The sequence below is a fragment of the Onychostoma macrolepis genome, chromosome 18 (genome assembly GCF_012432095.1).
Source record: "Onychostoma macrolepis isolate SWU-2019 chromosome 18, ASM1243209v1, whole genome shotgun sequence".
NCBI lineage: Eukaryota > Metazoa > Chordata > Actinopteri > Cypriniformes > Cyprinidae > Onychostoma > Onychostoma macrolepis.
In genome coordinates, this window is record NC_081172.1 from 21,051,075 (window position 1) to 21,073,214 (window position 22,140).

The following is a 22,140-nucleotide window of genomic DNA, read 5'->3' on the forward strand; positions in this document are numbered from 1 at the left end:
ATCGAGGGTCTATATGCGAGGGAGTGGCAATGGCCATGAATATTAAGTGAGTCTCACCTGAGAGACAAAGGGCCCTCCCCTAATGGCCTCTAATGGCCCATCAGTGTGACTGTGACTCAGAGGCAGGTAAGAGAGAATGTGAGGAGATTGAAAAAAAGTTTTTTTTTTTATTATTTGTATTTTATTTACAACACAGTATAATCAAAACATACATAATGAAGGTCAAAGACACATTGTGCACACTGATCTAACCACAGAGATGTGAACAGACTTTGAGTCATTCCTGCAACAGATTCTGTCTAACAAGTGAAACAAGTAAATCATACCTGATATTTACGTGTTTTATTTAAGTGTTTCTACTACTTTCCATGGATTCAAGAAGAAAAAAACATAATCAGTAGAAAAGGAGCTTGTCTTAACATAGAATATCAGTGTAGTTGAACATCTGATTGTTGGTGCAGCGCTCTCAGAGGAAAACAGTTTGAAGAGACATCAGGATTCATCTGGTGCTGGTATCTGATTAAAAATACAAACAACCAAAAACAAAAAAAAAAACATTTGTGAGCATGTTAATATCAGGAACATCTGTGTATATATATATATATATATATATTATACATGTTTTGTAGCCATAGACTCACACATGCTTTGTACTATCATAAAAAAAGAGAAAGAAATCTTATATCTGAGAAACTAATTATTATTGTTTAGCACGTTATTAAAATCTATTTCTGAACAGAGTAGGCTATTAATAATAAACATGTACTAGACATACTTAGACTCGTAGCATTCATCATGTTACAGTGTACACTCATATTACTTTTATTGTTTTATATAGAGCATGAAAACATCATCGTGCCATAAGAAATTTAAATACAATGAATTGCCTTTCATATTCAAAATGTTTTACACGATTTCAAACATTGTAGACAGGAATTATAGTTTGGGAAAAACCCAACTATGATTTTGTAGTCATATAGTCTAGTATGTATGATTTTATAGTAGCCTATGATATGATTCTGTAGCCACAGACTCAAGCAAGCTTTGTACAATAAAAGGATGTACTTTGTACTATAAAAAAATGATATTTTATATCTTAGAAACGAATTATTATTGTTTAGCACGCTATTAAAATATATTTGTGAACAGAGTATTAATAATAAACATGGTCTAAACATTCTTAGATATGTAGCATTCATCATGTTGTCGTTTGGGAACAACCCAACTAACTGTTAGTAAATCTGTTCAAGTTTATGACACAATAAAACGTTAACTAATGCAAAAAAAAAAAACATTACTTACTCATCAGAATGATCTCCTCTACTGGATGAAATCGTGTTCTTCTTTCGAAGGAAATCCTGCCTTTACTCAGCGCGTCTTCTTCCAGAAACAAACAGTAGCCGTGATGAGGAACTCGTCTCTTTGTTTGTGTTGGGCGTTTGCACGCGCGCACGTCCCACATTGCTATTTACATATGACATTAGAGATAATGAGTCAGACGGGACAGACTGAACATCGTGTTGGTTTCATACGGATTACTTCATCACAGAATGTTTGTTTTCGATAAAACTTGCTTCATTTCAAAGTAGACACTTCAGGCTTTCTATAGATATAACTCCCATGTCTGTGTGCTGAGTATTTGCTGAGTTACAGTTAATTTTAGTGACGCGTTTCTAAAAACAGTTCACGGAAACGGAGAAGACAGAGAGCGCACCCTGTTTGTTTTATTATTTTTCCAAAAGCACAAAGTTGTGTTGTTATTGTGAGTGTACACAAAAAAAAGTAGACACTTAACAGTTTCGATTGATGTATAACACTTATTTGTGTGACCAAAATCAACAGAGTATTTTTAGTGTGTTTTGCACTGATCTTAAACAAAACGAGTTGGTCTCGCCGGCGAGACAGCCGACCCCAGAGTTAACACCTCTGTTTTTTTCAGAATTTAGCAGTAAGAAATTACTCTTCATCCAGTTTTTTTATATCGACTATGCATTCCGTTAGTTTCTCAATTTGGTGTGTTTCACCAGGGCACAAAGAAATATAGAGCTGAGTATCATCAGCATAACAGTGAAAGCTAACATTGTGTTTCCTGATGATATTTCCTAAGGGTAATATGTAAAGCATGAAAAGTAACGGCCCTCGTACTGAGCCTTGAGGTACTCCATACTGCACTTGTGATCGATTTGATACCTCTTCATTCACTGCTACAAATTGGTGGCGGTCAGATAAGTACGATCTGAACCATGCTAATGCACTTCCACTAATGCCAACAAAGTTTTCTAGTCTATTCAAAAGAATGTTGTGGTTGATAGTGTCGAATGCAGCGCTAAGATCTAGTAGTACTAATAGATACAACCACGATCAGATGACGAGCAGGTTATTTGTAACTCTAATGAGAGCAGTCTCAGTGCTATGAAACGGTCTAAATCCTGACTGGAAATCCTCACAGATACCATTTTTCTCTAAAAAGGAATATAATTGTGAGGATAATACCTTTTCTAGTATCTTTGACAGAAAAGGGAGATTCGAGATCGGTCTGTAATTAACTAGATCTTTGGGGTCAAGTTGTGTTTTTTTAATGAGAGGCTTAATAACAGCCAATTTGAAGGTTTTGTGAACATATCCTAATGACAATGATGAATTAATAATAGCCAAAAGAGGATCTTTGACTTCTGGAAGCACCTCTTTTAGTAGTTTAGATGGAATAGGGTCTAGCATACATGTTGTTGGTTTAGATGATTTAACAAGTTTATGCAATTCTTCCTCTCCTATAGTAGAGAATGAGTGGAATTGTTTTTCTGATGTGATACTGTAGCTGACGGTGTCAAAGTATTGGCCGGACACAATGGTGAGTGATCACACAATAGTTTATTGAGACAGAGATGAGCACAAGACGAATGGAGAAGAACAGAAGACTGGCGTTGAGACAAACACTACACTCTTCCACAGAGACGAGGTGAGGGGTTCCGTTTCGGGGTACACTGATCCGGAAGACTGACGATCTAGGAGGAGGAGAGGACACAAGGAGCAGAAACAGGAGGTAAGGTTTTCAAGGTTAGTATAGCTAGGTAAGGATATAGTTCTTGTCTTTGCACGTTGTTGGGAGACGAGTCCACGTCGAACTGACGAGATCGGACGGTGAGTGTGACTGGTGAGAGGGTTTATATCTGTGGGTTGATGATTGAGAAGATGAGGTGCAGGTGGACGTGATTAATACTCAGGTGAGGTGGAGCGTTGTGATTGGTGGAGAGTAGGGCCTGGCCGATCCGTGACAGTATCCCCCTCTCCACGGCCCGCTCCTGAGGGCCGCCCTCGGCGTCGTGGTGGTCTACCCCGGCCTCGGGGTGCTGGACGATCGGGGTGTGCCAAGTGGAACTCCTCCAGGAGTGTAGGGTCGAGGACATCTTCTCTGGGCACCCATGAGCGTTCTTCAGGACCGTAGCCATCCCAATCCACAAGATATTCGAGCTTACCCCCACGGCACCGAGAGTCCAGTATTTCCTTCACTAGGTAAACGGCACCTTCTTCCACTATGAGAGGGAGAGGGGACTCCTCCGTCTGGCCAGGCCCTGGGGAAACAGGAGGAGAAAAGGGTTTGAGTAGTGAGACATGGAAGGTGGGATGAATTTTGTATTGTGGGGGTAATTGTAATTTGTATGTGACCGGGTTGATTTGTTCCAGAATGGTGAAGGGGCCAACGAATCTGGGACTAAGTTTCCGGCTAGGTAGGCGCAGCTTGATGTCCCTGGTGGATAGCCAGACCTTTTGTCCTGGTTGGTAAGTGGGGTTGGTGGCTCTTCGGACGTCTGCTGTTATCCGCTGTCTGCGCACTGCCTGCTGGAGCTGGTGGTTTGCTGTGTCCCAGACCCTCTCGCTCTCTCGGAACCAGTAGTCGATAGCGGGTACCTCAGATGGTTCTCCTGACCAGGGAAATAGGGGAGGCTGGAAACCGAGTACGCACTGGAAGGGCGTGAGTCCAGTAGAGCTCTGACGTAAAGAATTTTGGGCGTACTCGGCCCAGCCTAGGAACTGGTTCCAAGAGTTCTGGCGACCATGGCAGAAGGTTCTCAGGAAACGTCCCACTTCTTGGATCTTGCATTCGGTCTGCCCGTTTGACTGCGGGTGGTAACCTGAAGAGAGGCTTACGGTCACACCTAGGAGAGAGAAAAATGCCTTCCAAACCCGGGAGATGAATTGTGGTCCTCTGTCCGATACAATGTCCTCTGGGATGCCATAGTAACAGAATACATGATTAAACAGGATTTCTGCAGTCTGTATGGCCGTGGGAAGGCCTGGGAGGGGTATGAGATGACAGAATTTCGAGAATCGGTCGATGATGACTAAGATACATGTATTGCCGTCGGAGATGGGTAGATCCGTGATGAAATCTACTCCTAGGTGTGACCAAGGGCGGTGCGGTATGTGTAGAGGAAGAAGTTTGCCAGTTGGAAGATGACGGGTGCTCTAAGAGATGGCGCAGTCAGGGCAGCCCCGTACGAACCTTCTCACGTCCCTAGCCATGTTAGGCCACCAGAAGCGATCTTGCAGCAGCGAGAGGGTGGCGTTGGCCCCTGGGTGATCAGTACCTAGGGATGTGTGAGTGGTGTGGATGATTGGGGTCCGTTGAATTCTTGGAACGTACTGATGATCAGGGGGACTGGCAGGTGGAGTGGTAGAGACGACTGGTGGAGAGGTCCATTGAATGGGGCTGGAGATGATTTCCGTAGGTAGGATTTTTTCTGGTTCTTCGTTGCTTTCTTCGGGGCTATATATGCGGGACAGAGCATTCGCTTTCACATTCTTAGGACCCGGACGATAGGAGATCTTGAATCGAAATTGGGTGAAGAATAGAGCCCATCGGGCTTGTCTCGGGTTCAACCGCTTGGCTTCGCGGAGATGCTGGAGATTTTTGTGGTCTGTTAGTACTAGGAATGGGTGTGCAGCCCCCTCCAACCAGTGCCTCCATTCTTCTAGGGCGAGCTTGATAGCTAGGAGTTCCCTGTTGCCGATGTCATAGTTTCTCTCCGCCGGGCTGAGTTTCCGGGAGAAGTAGGCGCATGGATGGAGTTTGGGAGGCGTCCCCTGCTGCTGAGAGAGTATGGCTCCTACTCCGGTGGTGGATGCATCTACTTCCACTATAAACGGTAGGTTGGGATTGGGGTGGACTAGGAGTGGTGCGTTGGTGAATGCTTGTTTGAGGATTTCAAAGGCTTCTTGGGCATTTGGGTTCCAGGAGAGGGATTTGGCATTGCCTTTAAGTAGGTCTGTGAGTGGGCTGGTGATGGTGCTGTAGTTGGAGATGAATCTTCAGTAGAAGTTGGAGAATCCCAAAAACCTCTGGAGCTCTTTGATGTTTGAAGGACGTGGCCAAGAAGTGATAGCTTCCACCTTCCCCTTGTCCATGCGGATGCCACCACGGTTGATGATATAGCCGAGAAAATGGACTGTGGACTGGTGAAAAGTGCATTTTTTTAAGAGGTGGTATTTATGGAGACGTTGGAGGACCTCCGCAACGTGTTGGCGATGTTCGGCCAGGCTCCGGGAGTATATGAGGATGTCATCTATGTATACTATGACAAAATGGTGGAGGAACTCCCGGAGCACCTCATGCATGAAACCTTGGAAGACAGAGGGAGCATTGACTAGACCATACGGCATTACCCTGTACTCGTAGTGACCGGTGGGGGTTACAAAAGCTGTCTTCCATTCGTCTCCCTCTCGAATGCGAATGAGGTTATAAGCGCTGCGGAGGTCCAACTTGGTGAAAATGGTGGCACCGCGGAGTTGTTCCAAGGCAGTGGGGACAAGGGGAAGAGGATACCGGAACTTGACATTGATTTCATTCAATTTTCGGTAATCTATACAGGGTCTCAGACCGCCGTCCTTCTTTGCCACAAAAAAGAAACTAGAAGCAGCAGGGGATGTAGATAGAACAATATAACCTTGTTTTAATGCCTCCTCAATGTACTCCTCCGTGGCCTTCTGTTCGGGAGGTGACAGTGGGTAAATTCTCCCATGTGGTACTGGTTCACCCGGTATGAGGTCAATCGCACAGTCCCATGGCCGGTGCGGTGGTAGCTGGGCAGCTTTCTTGGGACAGAAGACGTCGCTAAAGTGGGCATAGCAGGCAGGGATGTCGACTGATAGTTTCTCCACTGGGCTCTCAATGGATGTGGTGTAAACTGAAATTTGAATGGGATCCTGGGATGCTGGTAATGGAAGTTCCGGAAAACAGTGGGGAAAACAATTCTCACCCCACTTTAGGACTTCTCCTGTCTTCCAGGATAGAAGGGGATCATGCTGCACCAGCCACGGGCACCCGAGGATGATGTCCACAGTGGAACCCTCCAGAACCAGTAGATGGAGCTCTTCCTGATGCAACTGCCCAATTTGCAAGCGTAGAGGACCAACACTATGACGGATGTAACGTCGTGTTAGTGGTTGACCGGTTATTGACTGGACCTCGTAAGCGGCTAGAGGGTTTAGTTTCATGAAGTGAGGGCGGATGGTACTCATCACGGCCCGTGGAGGATGGAGAGGGCACTCCAGGATCCTGTGCCCGCTCTCGCCACAGTACAGGCACAATCCCTGGGTGATTCGCCTCTGCCTCTCTCGTAGTGACAGGCGGGTGGAGTCGGTTTGCATCGGTTCTGGAGGGTCACTGGTCTCTGGCTGGTGTGGAGGAGTCGCAATGGCTATGGATGAATCTGTGTTACAAGATTGAATGCGGTTTGAGCACCGGATGGCCAGTTGAATGAATTTCTCCAATCCAAAAGTGTCATCGTATGTGGAGAGGTGAAGGCGAAGAGAAGGGTTGAGCCCTTGTCTGAATGCTGTCAAGAGAGAGGGTTCATTCCATCCGCTGGCTGCTGCGAGGGTTCGGAATTGGAGAGCATATTGGTGAATGGGCATTGTTCCATGTCGAAGTCGATAAAGTTTCTCTCCTACAGTCGAGTCTCCTGGGGAGCTGCTGAATACCTCCTTAAAATGCTGGATGAAATTGGCAAAAGTTTGAGTGGCGGGTCCTGCCTGGTTGAGAATGGTCTCCGCCCATCGGAGTGCAGGCCCTGTTAGAGAGGTTACCACAAAGGCGATGTTCGACTGATCATTTGGGAACATATGTGGGTGTAGATTGATAGTGAGGTTGCACTGTAATAGAAAGCCATTGCACTCCTCCGCCGAGCCAGAGAAGGGCGCTGGTCTGGCCATGGGACTGGCGAAAACAATCGGAGAAAAAGTGCTGGTGTTCGTGCGGACGGGTGGTGTCGGTGGAGCTGACGGTGCCGGTGGTGAGGGCAATTGAAGTAATACCTTCTTTAGAGAATCCACCAACTCCTGGAAAGAATCTGGAGTACTCATCCTGTCTGTCGGTTTAAAGGTCCGATCTTCTGTCACAGTATTGGCCGGACACAATGGTGAGTGATCACACAATAGTTTATTGAGACAGAGATGAGCACAAGACGAATGGAGAAGAACAGAAGACTGGCGTTGAGACAAACACTACAGTCTTCCACAGAGACGAGGTGAGGAGTACAGTGATCCAGAAGACTGACGATCTAGGAGGAGGAGAGGACACAAGGAGCAGAAACAGGAGGTAAGGTTTTCAAGGTTAGTATAGCTAGGTAAGGATATAGTTCTTGTCTTTGCAGGTTGTTGGGAGACGAGTCCACGTCGAACTGACGAGATCGGACAGTGAGTGTGACTGGTGAGAGGGTTTATATCTGTGGGTTGATGATTGAGAAGATGAGGTGCAGGTGGACGTGATTAATACTCAGGTGAGGTGGAGCGTTGTGATTGGTGGAGAGTAGGGCCTGGCCGATCCGTGACAGACGGCTGTATGGTTACAATTTTATCTCTGATAGTATCGATCTTGGAAGTAAAATAGTTCATAAAGTCATTAATGCTGTGCTGTTGGCAAATGTCAACACCTGCTGATACTTTATTTTTTGTTAATTTAGCCACTGTATTGAATAAATACCTGGGATTTTGTTTGTTTTCTTCCAAACGAGACGAAAAGTAATCAGATCTAGCAATTTGTAATGCTTTTCTGTAGAATAGGGTACTTTCCTGCCAAGCAATACGAAATACCTATAGTATTTACCACGGTGTTGTTTTTCCTTAAACTTCCTTTAGCGTAAAGGAGCAACCGTATCTAAAGTGCTAGAAAAGTCCATAGTTTATGTTACATCTTCAAGATTTTCCTGTGTTGTTGGATATGCTGAGGAATTGAGATAAATCAGGAAGATTATTTACAAAGCAGTCTTTTGTGGTAGAAGTGATGGTTCTACCATACTTGTAGCAAGGAGTAGAATTTACAGTTTTAGCTATAAGGAGTTTACACAAGACTAGATAATGATCTGAGATATCATCACTTTGCTGCAGAATTTCAATACCATTAAATAAAATAAAATGCACATGCAATTAAAATATGCAACAGTGGAGATCTGACAAAAAAAAAAAAAAGGTCTCGGAGAGGTGTTTACCAATAAAAATGAAAATTAAAGCACATCGAGTTGGTAGAGCTGCGAGGGTCGTGGCGGGATGCGGATCCGTCACTCATGGTGCACCTCGGTGTCAGACAAACAAAAGAAGTGAGGAATATGTTTAGCATTTAACAGCAGCGGTCACGGTGATGATGAGGCGAGCACCAGTGATTGCGGCAGCGCCTCTTGTTTCTCCTGCCCGCTCCGTGTGTCTGCTGAGCGGCGATCAAATGGGCAGGGCAGCGCTTTTCACGAGCGGAGATAGCTACTAGACGAATCATGTTATTTATTTATTTTTTCTCTCCATATCTCGGTTCTTTTGTCGTAAGTTGTACAATTACTCCATTAATTTATACTAGCATATACTGTATATCAAGCGCTCCCTGAACGCAGTCTCTGGCTTATTGCCAGTCAAGCGCAAGCACGCTGCACCCGTCTAGAGTGATAACGACGCTGATCTGATCAAGTCTTTCCGAGTCACAGGGCTCAAGTCCAAGTCAAGTCACTCGATCCACAAAGTTGACATCAGCAAACCGCTCACCCACACGACGCTATACATGATGTCTGCCATCTGCCCTGTACAGTGAAACCCGGGATTCATCCGTGAAGAGAACACCTCTCCAAAGTGCCAGACGACATCGAATGTGAGCATTTGCCCACTCAAGTTGGTTACGACGACGTTATATATATATATATATATATATATATATATATATATATATATATATATATATATATATATATATATATATATACACAGATGCTGGTCATATAATTAGAATATCATCAAAAAGTTGATTTATTTCACTAATCCCATTAAAAAAGTGAAACTTGTATATTATATTCATTCATTACACACAGACTGATATATTTCAAATGTTTATTTCTTTTCATTTTGATGATTAGAGCTTACAGCTCATGAAAGTCAAAAATCAGTATCTCAAAATATTAGAATATTACTTAAGACCAATACAAAGAAAGGATTTTTCGAAATCTTGGCCAACTGAAAAATATGAAAATGAAAAGTATGAGCATGTACAGCACTCTATACTTAGTTGGGCTCCTTTTGCCTGAATTACTGCAGCAATGCGGCGTGGCATGGAGTCGATCAGTCTGTGGCACTGCTCAGGTGTTATGAGAGCCCAGGTTGCTCTGATAGTGGCCTCCAGCTCATCTGCATTGTTGGGTCTGGTGTCTCTCATCTTCCTCTTGACAATACCCCATAGATTCTCTATGGGGTTCAGGTCAGGCGAGTTTGCTGGCCAATCAAGCACAGTAACACTATGGTCATTGAACCAGCTTTTGGTACCTTTGGCAGTGTGGGCAGGTGCCAAGTCCTGCTGGAAAATGAAATCAGCATCTCCATAAAGCTTGTTAACAGAAGGAAGCATGAAGTGCTCTAAAATTTCCTGGTAGATGGCTGCGTTGACTGTGGACATCAGAAAACACAGTGGACCAACACCAGCAGATGACATGGCAGCCCAAATCATCACTGACTGTGGAAACTTCACACTGGACTTCAAGCAACATGGATTCTGTGCCTCTCCACTCTTCCTTCAGACTCTGGGACCTTGATTTCCAAATGAAATATAAAATTTACTTTCATCTGAAAAGAGGACTTTGGACCACTGAGCAACAGTCCAGTTCTTTTTCTCCACAGCCCAGTTAAGATGCTTATGACGTTGTCTGTGGTTCAGAAGTGGCTTTTCCTGAAGACGTCTGAGCGTGGTGACTCTTGATGCACTGACTCCAGCTTCAGTTCTCTCCTTGTGAAGCTCTCCCAAGTGTTTGAATCGGCTTTGCTTGACTGTATTCTCAAGCTTGCGGTCATCCCTGTTGCTTGTGCACCTTTTCCTACCCAAATTCTTCCTTCCAGTCAACTTTGCATTTAATATGCTTTCATACAGCACTCTGTAAACAGCCACACCTTTCAATAATGACCTTCTGTGACTTACCCTTTTTGTGGAGGGTGTCAATGTTCGTCTTCTGGATCATTGCCAAGTCAGCAGTCTTCTCCATTATTGTGGTTTCAAAGAACAAGAGATACCCAGAATTTATACTGTAGGGGGATGGTCATTTATTCAAACTCAAATGTAAATATTCTAATATTTTGAGATACTGATTTTTGACTTTCATGAGCTGTAAGCTCTAATCATCAAAATTAAAAGAAATAAACATTTGAAATATATCAGTCTGTGTGTAATGAACGAATATAATATACAAGTTTCACTTTTTGAATGGAATTAGTGAAATAAATCAACTTTTTGATGATATTCTAATTATATGACCAGCACCTGTATATATATTAGTGCTGTCAAAATTAGTGCGTTAACGCAGGCGATTAATGTTTTCAGTTTAATGCGTTAAAATTATTTAACGCCGTTAACACAGGGGCGGGGCCTAGGGTTGGCCACCCCACTCATAACTGCTAATTCTTTCTCTTTTTTCTTGACAAGTGCATTTATTCAGTCACAGAACGTCTTTATGAGCACAACAAACAGGAGACTTTTCAGACTCACGCTTCAACTTCACTTCAGCGTCAGGCGTGAGTCAAACGAGCACGGAAACTGTACTGTGCTCGCAGCGCATGCTCTTCAATACACGCACAAAGGTGCCGGCGCGCACATTGCCTGTATCATTTCATATCAAATCATGAAAGAAACTACGAGCATGCAATTAGTTAAGTCATGAATTTACCAAAAAGGCGATTAAAGCTGCCATAAAACTGTGCATGCATGTAATATGTTATATATGAGTTACATTAAGAACATGTCTCTGAAATGGTTTTCAAAACTGTCCTGGATCATCCCAGCACTGTCTCCCTCATCTAACACACTCAATTCAACTCGTCAGCTCATTAGAAGAGACTGAAATGGGTCCAAAAAGGTAGTTGAGAAAAAATATGATGCATGTCAGATCCGCTTCATGTTCAGTAGCGGCAGCTCTTAAAGAAATAGAAGCCAAAACAACCTAATAACCAGCTGCTGTGATGTCTGTTCATCAAGAACAAAAGAAAAAAGAGGAAATCAATAACTTTTATAGTTTTAAGGATTCATCTGTATTTAGTTTAGAATTTAGTGTTTGATAACTTTAGGCTATAGTCAATGGTTAAATATTAGGGGGAAACATTTTTATAGGGAAATCAGTATTAATTGGTATCAGTGACACTGGCCTTCAGTCATAAAAATAAAGATGCCATTAAACAAATATAAAAAATATACTGTATGTTGTTTGTACATTTAATTTGAAGATTGAATGTGAAATTATTGCAATATAAAAGTATATTTAAAAGCTTTAATGTTAGGTGGGATTAATCATGATTAATTTCAGAAAAATGTGTGATTAATTTTTTTATCGATTTTTTATCGATTTATATATATATATATATATATATATATATATATATATATATATATATATATATATATATATATATATATATATATATATATATAAAAATCAGTGAGCATGTCGATAGGACGATCAGGAGCAACTATATTATTACATTAGCAAACACTAATATTGCCCACGTGATTTATTTTATATCATAGATGCACACATGTTTTGTATGTATTACCATACAGTACAAAAACAACATTTTATATCCGAGTAACTAAATTATTATTGTTAAACACATTATAAACATGTTTGAGCAGATATTTGCAGACAGAGTATTTCACTGTAAAGATTGGTCTAAACATTCTTAGACATTACTTTTATATCGTCTAAACATTTCTTTTATATCGCATTGTTCATAGAACATAAAACAATCCTCACGCCATACAACATTTAGATGCAATGAAAGGTTGCCTATCATATTCCAAAATATTGCACTCGATTTCAAACATTTTAATCGAGTCTCACGTGGAGATTTTTAATATCAATAGCACAAACAGCGCGTGGGCGTGATCAACTGAAAAACTGGACCTGTCGTTGGTTTCATATGGATTACTTTATCACAGAATATTTGTTTTTGGTAAGACTTAATTTAAGAGTGGACATATCAAGCATTATATAGATAAATATCTCATGTCTGTTTGTAAAGTATTCGCTGAGTTTCAGTTCATTTTAGTGATGCATTTCTAAAAGCAGTTTGCAGAGACAGTGAAGACAGAGAGTGCACCCTGGTTGTTTTCTTTATTTTGCAAAAGCACAAAGTTTTGTTGATATGGTGAGCATACACAAATAAAAATTTACCCTTTACAGATTCAAGTGATGTATTACTTTTATGTGTCCAATCAAAAGAGATGGAGCAGTTTAAGTTCTTTTCTCATCTGGAAAATATGCAAGTCCTTCCATCGGCGTCTTTGCCGACCCCAGGTGGTTAAAGTTAGTTAGAAAAGAACTTACCTCGACAAGGTGACATCCGCTCCCTTTTTCCCATCGTTGTTGATGTTTGAAGCAGTATACCCCTTGCACAGTTCAGTTACAACATTGGGCACGCACAGTGATAACTGCTCAAATGAAGAAACCAAAATATTAAGTTTACTCAACTTTATTCATGTTCATTGGACAAAATATAGTAATCATTCAGTTAACTTGTTTTTGTGTGTAAACTCAACATTTTGCTAAAAAGAGTGTCCACTTGACTTAATTTTTTTTTACAAAGTTAATAATTTGCAAATTGGACTTTTTACAGTGCATCGACTTCTACGGTGGGAGTCGAGAGTCGGCATTGACTGATCTGAAATAGAATATTGAAATAGAATCTGGAATAGAATTGAATATGTTGAATCAAGTTGTTGTGTATTGAAATGTCTGAGAAGTCATGTCCTCATGGTCTGTGTTTGTCAGTGCAGTGTGAATTGACCTTAACATAGTCTAGCCTTTCGTACTAGTAAATAAAACATTTGAGGTTTGACCAGTATTTATTTTTGTTTTTACTGTTATCCTTTAAATTGTAAAATGTTTAAAATGTGTAAAATGTCTGTTTTCAGGGAGAACATGGGGGCCTCAAATGAAAGCACATTATCTTTGTTTTTCCGTTCACTGCTACCAAACTTCAACCTGCAGGTGAGTGGATGTTACTGTATGTCTAAGCACACAATTTCCTTCAGTTGAAACATATTAACAAGAGAATTCAGATGGTGTTCATGGTCACGCATTAAATGCAAAAAAGTGTATAAAATGTTGGTGAGCCAGATTGTAGGTGTTTCATATTCATTTCAAATGTAGGTATTTCATATTAATTTCAAAGTGTGCCCAGTGTCATTGGCTGAGAAAAAAAAGAAAAAGTGAAATATGATTCAGAAGAGTTATTGGTTTTGAAAAAAAAAAAAGTTATTGTTTTACTCATTTGATATCTTATGTGAAAAGAGAATAATGAGAACTGGAAAGATGGCTTTAACAAATGTGAAATTAGATTTTGGCTTGATTTCTCTCTTTTTTTCTTTTTTTTTTTTTTGTCTGTTGTTGTTTAAATGCATGAATAAGTTGCTGGGCACAAAAATAGTGCTGCTGTAAAGCTTCGCCTTTAATGTATGACAAATCAGAAATTGCAAGCCATACAGGTCTGTGTACTTTTGCGTCCATTCATTTTTTTTTAACCCAGAAATGAAATAATGGAAAATGTGGTTTCTTCTTTAATGGTTCAAACATTTCATTCAAAATTGTAAAAATGATATAAAGCTTGTTTTTCAATGTATATAAATGCTAAATTTAATTTCTAGCTTTTTTACCATCTCTATACATCTCACGCTACTGACGTGGCTACCAGTGACCAGGGCTGGGCTGAGACAAAAAAATCGGCCCATCTTTGCACGCCCTTGAATACGTATACCAACTCCTATTCCATAAAAGCTCTAAAGCCATATAATAATAGGTAGGAAAGAGTGAGAGTTGATGCATTAAAAACTTCTAAAAAGTGTAATTTATTAATGTAATAAAACTATAATCCACACTGATTAATCCTAAAACTAGTTGACATCCATCTTGTGTGTGCCTTTGTGTTTGAGGGAGAAAGAGAAGAGACATGACAAATTGTTGATCAGATGATCACTGTTTCCCATAGTATAGCATTAAATAAACTGTTAACTTCCTTAATCAAATGGGTGCTTGTGAGCTCCTCGGATAAACTTTTAAAAGCAAAAGAAGGCATCCTGTGTGTGTATGTGTGTGTGAGAGAGAGAGAGAGAGACAGATGATAAATGATTGATTAGATGATTGGTGTTCCAGACTTCAAGATAAATGAGGATAAAATTACTGTAAATAGGGAAGACATTCAGGCTTGAATAAATCATAAAACCGCTACTACATTGCTCTGAACACTTTCATAATCATTTCAAGAATTTCTGCTTACCTTATTGAATAAACTGTGAACTCAGTCAAAAGGATGTTTGTGAACTCCTTGGATAAACCTTTAAAAGAAAGAGAAGGCATCCTGTGTGAGTGTGAGAGAGAGAGTAGTTATGATTAAAAAAAAAAATTAAAAAAAGAAAAGAAAAAAAATTGATTACATGGTCAGTGTCTTCCAGACTTCCAGATATAAGTAACATTTAATTACTCTAAATTCACCAAGTAAAAAATAATGCAGGTAAACTCTTTTGATGAAATACTTTTTAAAAACAAATGTCAGAGATGTCAGATTCCTGTCAGAGAAGGAGGGAAGAGGTACAGTCTTGAATGAAATGTAAGACAGCTGCTACATTGCAATGAATAGTTTCATATTTATTTCAAGAACTTCATCTTACCTTATTAAGCTATAGGAACAGCTTGATATAAATGTAACAATCCAAACTCATGTAGTCGCAGAGCAAAGCGTGCAATTTAATACAGTGCTAATCACCATTGTTTTGTGTTTTTGGCTCAATTTTATCAAGGGGTATCTACACTTATTACATTGCCTAAGTGTTCTGAAAGCAGTTCTGCTTACCGCAGGCTCTACACTCACTTCAACTCTCTCCCTGTATTGGCCCTTCCCAAAAAATACGTTGGGCCAGCGGGAAAATGCCCGGTTTGAAATACTCATTACATATTTTTTTGCAATTAACTGTATAAAATACGAACGAAACAAAAGCAAGAGAATGTCAGTTTAAGCTACTGGCAAAACATATTTTCCAAACCCTCCAGTGTTTATTTGTGTTTAAACTCTGGAGAGCTTCAAAGGTTTTTTTCAATGCGTTTTTGTAGCACTGATCACCGAATATTTTCTGTTGATTTCCTGAATGCAGTGTCCAAGCGTGTACTCACACTAGGCGTGGTTGTTTTGAACCAAGCCCAAGTGCGTCTGTCTCCTCTCCCCACTCCCCCACTGGCCTGCACTCACATTGCACTTCACGTTCCGGGCCGGAGCACGCTTTATGCTGCCTTCAAGTGCTATCAGAATTATGAGTTTCCTTAATTAGAAATTGGACATGAATGACCTCTCAAGTCATATTTACTACTGGAAAACACAAAATTATGACAATATAATACCCCAATATATAATTTCATGACAATAAAGTTTCCAGGATTCTGCAGTGTCTATTTTAAAATCATATTTGTCTCTACTAATGCAAGTCTCTGCATTAGTCCAGAAGACGGCTCTATAGTTCTCAACTGAATGTGCAGGAGAAGCATTACTTCTATAATTTGACCAAATAAAACTTGTTAAAATCAAAAAATTTTCTATATTAATTTGTGCATTTTTTCAAATGTTTTTTAAAGGTGCAAAAAGTCATAAACAAAAATCTGTATTAGGGATGCACCGAATCCAGATTTTTGGGGTTCTGCCAAATACCGAATCCACTGGTTAAGATTCTGCCGAACCCGAAACCGAATACCGAATCCTACTCCCATCCTCAGACCATTAACACAGTAAACACATTAATGAAGTAAACAACGTCCACAGCAGTGTATTTTTCATTTTATTTTATTTTAATGCACAACTCTATTCTTTCGGATGTTTAATACGCAAATGTTTTAACAGCGGCGATGTTGTGTATTGTTTGGGGTCCTTGCCACCACGAGACAAATCGGCATTGCAAATTGAACATGTAGCTCGACTTGAATCGCCTTCTTTCAACTGAAAGTATAGTGTGTAGTGTTGTAACGATACACGTTGTCACGGGAACATCCCAGCTGAAGATAATGAGGAAATTACGCTCCCTTCACCAAGTGCATTCCAAACGACTACATAATGACACACACATGCCCTGCTCACTCCCAAGTCCCCACTCCAAGGGGATAGGGATGATCACTTCCATTTGGAAAAAGTCCCGTGAATCGTTCAACCGCGATTCGTGTATCGTTACACCCCTATTAGTGTGCCTACATAATTTGCCTCTGTGCTCATGGCGACCTGAGTTCGATTCCCATCTCGAGGTCCTCTCTTCACCCAATGCTTTCCTGTCTGCTCTCAAACTGTCTTGTCAAATAAAGGCATAAAAAGGCCCAAAAATATAACTTTAAAAAACAAACAAAAAAACAAAACAAAGCTTGGACTACCCTGTAGTAGAGTAAGTGCTGACAATTTACATGAGATAAATATATCTGTCGGAGAAATCAGATTGTTATAGTGCATTCATAAGGTCATTTTTTGCATCCTTGGTTTATCCTTGGTGACTGGGCAGAGACAAGCTTTTGCATTGACATGAATTTGCAAACAGTCCATGGCATTTCCTCACTTCAAAGCATGCTCAAAAACCATTGATGCCTACTTGTACACACAGGCAAACTACATACGGATGTTTTAAGTGTAATATACTTGAACTAAACGTATCTTAGTGACTTACAGGAAACAGTAACATGCTCTGGTTGATATATTAAATTTAATTGTTTTGTGTGCTTGGTATTTTGTCAATGATTTACACATTCTTTTTCTGGTGTTATCAAAACTACAGAAAAAGGATGAAGTGAGTGAGTTTCTGTTTTGTCTTAAAAACCTGTATGGCAGAAAATACTATTTAAAAAAATCTAAAAATAAATAAATAAACACGCAAACAAACAAACAAACCAGATCAGCTCCATGAGATTTTCTCTGAGAAAAACAAACAGCCAAGGTAATCAAGTATGCTGTTATCCTTCAGTCTTGTCATAAAACACAACACTGTGATCTCTTGAATCTTGTCAAAAAAAAAAAAAAAAATCACAACAAGAAGAATATGTAGGTGTTTAGAGTTTTAGAGTTGTGCAAGTTTGACTAAGTTTTTTTTCACCCCCTTTTGCTTCAGGTTATGCAAGCTATAGTATTTTTTTTTATGCCATACTACTAGGATCAGCTTCATGAATAGAATGAAGACAAAGCATGATTTGCATCTACTAATGATTTAGTTTTGTTCCCCCCTCAGAGGCCTGAAGACAGACAAGAAGTTGCTCGTGCTGGGCATGAATTGAACCAAGAAGTGAATAGACTCATGGTGGCCATGAGGGACATGTTGGCTAACATCCAGTTTCGTGAACCTCAGTGGGAGGACAACCATGACAGGGATGAGGAGGAGTGGGACTGACAGGTTGAGGGTGTGATTTCTGAGCAACCACCCATGAAATTGAGCTACCACGTTTAGTACACTATGATAGTCAGCAGGAAACATTAGTTTAAAAAAAAAAAATGCTGAATTAAATATGATAAAAACTGTTTTAGTAATTCTGTTTTAGTAATGAATAAATGTTTACTTTAAGGTTTCGTGATTGTGTAAGGGGTTGGTTACACTTTGTAATGTTAAAGGTTGATCATTTTGAGAAATTAGTTCCTTTCCGTGGACAAACATGACAGCTTCAACTACAGCACTTGTGAGGTAATTAAAAACTTTTTTGTTCCAGATTCAGTGTTTGGTGTGTACATGTTCTGGCAATTTTCCATTTCAATGAAGGTATAAGACAAAAGTCTTTTGAAGTCTTTTGTCTTTCCTCAGTCATACAGTTGTTCATGTTGCCCCGCAGAAAGCGACAAAGAGGAAACACCCCTTGTCTGCACAATAACACACACACACACACATTTCCTGTTGGTCTTTTAGCACATCAAAATAACTCAAGCATACTAATGAGGTAATTAGTCAGTCAAGAACACTCTTTTGTAAAGTAAAGCCTATAATAATAAAAATTTCCCTCACTGAACCAGACCCTAATTTCATCCCATGCAAAAATCTTTTTGTTAACTTCTCAAAGCTTTTCTCAAGGACTTTTGAAGTACCTTTTTGAAGTAAATCTTAAAACAAGAAAGCAAAACTTAGGACAATACTATCAAAAGTTATTTTTATTTTATTATTATTTTTTTTTTTAATAGTTGGCTGTAGTTTCAGAACCGGATTTCTAGGACCCTATTATTTTTGTTTGTTTGTTTGTTTGTTTTTTAAATTATTTCATTTTATTTATTTTTTGTATGTATGTATTATGTCAGGTCTTCCAGCCAGTTCTATCAAACCTTTACAATTAATCCAGAACATGGCAGCAAGATTAATGTTTAATGAGCCAAAAAGAATGTAATAAAGAATGAAGAACGTCACGCCTCTCTTTATCAATTTGCACTGGCTACCAATAGCTGCTCGCATAAAATTCAAGGCATTAATGTTTGCCTACAAAACCACCACTGGCTCTGCACTCCTTTACCTAAATTCACTACTTCAGACTTATGTGCCTCTAGAAGCTTGCGTTCTGCAAGTGAACGGCACTTTATTGTTCATCCCAAAGAGGCACAAAATCACTTTCACAGACTTTATAATAAATATTATAAAGGGAGAAGGCGATTAGTCACCAGAAGAGACGGACGGCAGTGCGTAAGTGTTTTAATACTCATTCTTAGCTCTGTTGTTTAAATTAATTCCTCGCTGCTAGGAAAGAATAGTTCGTTTCCTACCTATTTCTATTCTGCTTTTTCGTTGTGGTTTATATTTTTGATTGCACTTACTGGTCATTATAATAACTGCCCTTTAGCTGAAACTCCTTTCCTGCACTTAAGTGCGAAGTGTTAGTTTCGATTTGAGCCATTGCCCTGCGATTGGCTGGTGGTTGTGCTAATTAAAAGCGACCACAGCTTTTTTTTTTTTTTCACTCTAGACTGTGTATTTGTTTGAGGTGTGTGCGCTAACGCGAAGCGTCTCTTGAAGCGTTCAGCCGTCGTGTTCAGCCTCCTCGTGTGAAGACCGAGGAGTGTAAAGACCTGCGACTTTTTCCTGTGCGACTTGAACCGAGCAACGACACCGAGCTACACACTTAAGTATCTTTTTTCCTTCCTCACTCTGCTCTCCTATCCTCTTTCCTTCTACCTCTATCATGTGTCTCCAAAACATTCCGGTTCTCTCTCAGCCACGCTCTAACATCACTCGCAGACGGCAACGTAATACTGCTAACCTACGCCCTATCTCTACATCTTCCACTACACCTCTGGCTTTCTCTGTGGGTCTCTGAATTGTCAGTCAGTCAACAAAGCTGACTTCATTTCTGCCTTTTCTTTAAAATCCACTCTCAGCATCTTGGGCTTGACTGAGACCTGGATTCGTCCAGAAGACTCAGCAACCCCAGCTGCTCTCTCTACTAATTTCTCTTTCTCTCATACTTCGCGTCAAGTTGGTCGGGGTGGGGGTACTGGCCTGCTCGTTTCACACAATTGGAAATACTCAACCCACTCTACCCTTTGCAATTACAACTCATTTGAATGTCATGCCATTACTGTATCAGCTCCGATAAAACTCCAGATTGTGGTAATCTACCGTCCCCCTGGACAAATTCTATCCACCTTCCTAGAGGAGCTGGACGGGTTGTTGTCCTCTTTTGTGGAGGATGGCATTCCACTCTTAGTCTTTGGTGATTTCAACATTCACCTAGACAAGCCTTATGCTACAGACTTCCACTCACTCCTAGCTTCATTTGATCTCAATCGCCTTGCCACTACTAGCACGCACAAATCAGGCAACCAACTTGATTTAATTTACACACGCAATTGTACTGCAGATAACATTCTGGTACAACCGCTACATATCTCGGACCATTTCTTCATTACATTTACACTACATTTTGCTACCCATGTGCCACCAACCCCCCCTACCGGTTACTTTTAGACGAAACCTGCGCTCCCTTTCTCCTTCCCATCTTTCCTCTGTAGTATCCTCCTCTCTTCCCTCACCTACCCATTTCTCATCTCTGGATGTAAACGCAGCTACTGAAACTTTATGCTCTACCTTAACTTCTTGTCTAGACGACATTTGTCCTCTCTCCTCTAGGTCAGCACGGACTGCCCCTTCTAACCCCTGGTTATCTGATGTTCTTCGTGAACATCGGACTAAACTCAGAGCGGCAGAGAGAAAATGGCACAAATCAAACAACCCGTCGGACCTGAGTAGGTATCAGTCTCTGCTCTCATCTTTCTCTGCTGATGTCCATACTGCCAAATCCTCACATTTCCACAACAAGATCAACAGCGCTCCAGACATGCGTAATCTCTTCAGAACATTTAATTCTCTCCTCTGTCCCCCTCCACCACCTCCCACCACTTCTATTACAGCTGATGACTTTGCTACTTTTTTTACAGACAAAACTAGATCGATCAGTGATCAGTTCTCACCTCCACGCACACAGCACCCCCAACCAACCACATCCACTGCTAAACCTCCCATTTTCTCCTTCTGTCCCCTGACGGAGGCTGAAGTATCCAAACTTCTTCTCTCCAACCATCCTACAACATGTCCTCTTGACCCAATCCCCTCACACCTTCTGCAAGCAATCTCTCCCACGCTCTTACCGACACTCACACACATCAACACATCCCTCCTCACAGGCATCTTCCCCACTGCGTTCAAGCAGGCTCGGGTAACCCCACTGCTCAAAAAACCTACATTAAACACTTCTCTTATAGAAAACTATAGACCTGTCTCTCTCCTTCCATTCATAGCGAAAACACTTGAACGTGTTGTCTTCAACCAGGTCTCATTGTTTCTTTCACAGAACAACAAACTGGACACTAAACAGTCAGGTTTCAGGAGTGGCCATTCAACTGAGACTGCACTTCTCTCGGTCACTGAAGCCCTGCGAATTGCAAAAGCCCATTCCAAATCATCAGTCCTCATTCTGCTGGATCTATCTGCCACGTTTGACACTGTCAATCATCAGATACTCCTCTCCACTCTCTCATCACTGGGCATCACTGGAATTCCACTTCGCTGGTTTGAATCCTATCTCACTGGTAGGTCTTTCAGGGTGGCCTGGGGAGGGGAGGTATCCAAAGCACATACACTGGTCACTGGGGTTCCTCAGGGATCGGTTCTTGGACCCCTCCTCTTCTCCACATACACTACATCACTGGGTCCCATCATACAGGCACATGGATTCTCCTACCACTGCTATGCTGATGACACACAGCTCTATCTCTCTTTTCAACCAGATGATCCAACGGTAGCTGCAAGGATCTCAGGTTGCCTGGCAGACATCTCGGCATGGATGAAAGAACATCACCTCCAGCTCAACCTGGCAAAGACTGAGCTTCTTGTCTTTCCTGCCGCTCCAACTCTACAGCATGACATCACGATCCAGTTAGGTTCATCAACAATTACCCCATCAACTTCGGGCAGAAATCTTGGTGTAATCTTTGATGACCAGCTGACCTTCAAAGACCACATTGCAAAGACTGCTCGATCTTGCAGGTTTGCACTACACAACATCAGAAAGATCAGGCCCTTTCTGACGGAGCATGCTGCACAACTTCTTGTCCAGGCCCTTGTCATTTCTAGGCTGGACTACTGCAATGCTC

General features: G+C 40.9%; 1 protein-coding gene across 4 annotated transcripts in view; it reads left to right on the forward strand.

Moving 5' to 3' along the window:
* tcf25 (transcription factor 25 (basic helix-loop-helix)) overlaps window positions 1-18,515 on the forward strand; it is a 205,089-nt gene extending 186,574 nt beyond the window's left edge. The window contains exons 16-17 of one of the 4 annotated variants that reach the window (XR_009266916.1): window positions 13,421-13,496; window positions 17,750-17,886. Coding sequence is in view for 2 of the 4 variants with exons in the window: in XM_058750834.1 (XP_058606817.1) it covers window positions 13,421-13,496; window positions 17,750-17,908 (235 nt within the window). In the remaining 2 variants the exon portion in view is untranslated. Of the gene's footprint in view, window positions 1-13,420; window positions 13,497-17,749 lie in introns of those variants that run through there. The other 3 variants (XM_058750834.1, XM_058750835.1, XR_009266917.1) reach the window with 3 other exon arrangements.
* The last annotated feature ends 3,625 nt before the right edge of the window (window positions 18,516-22,140 follow it).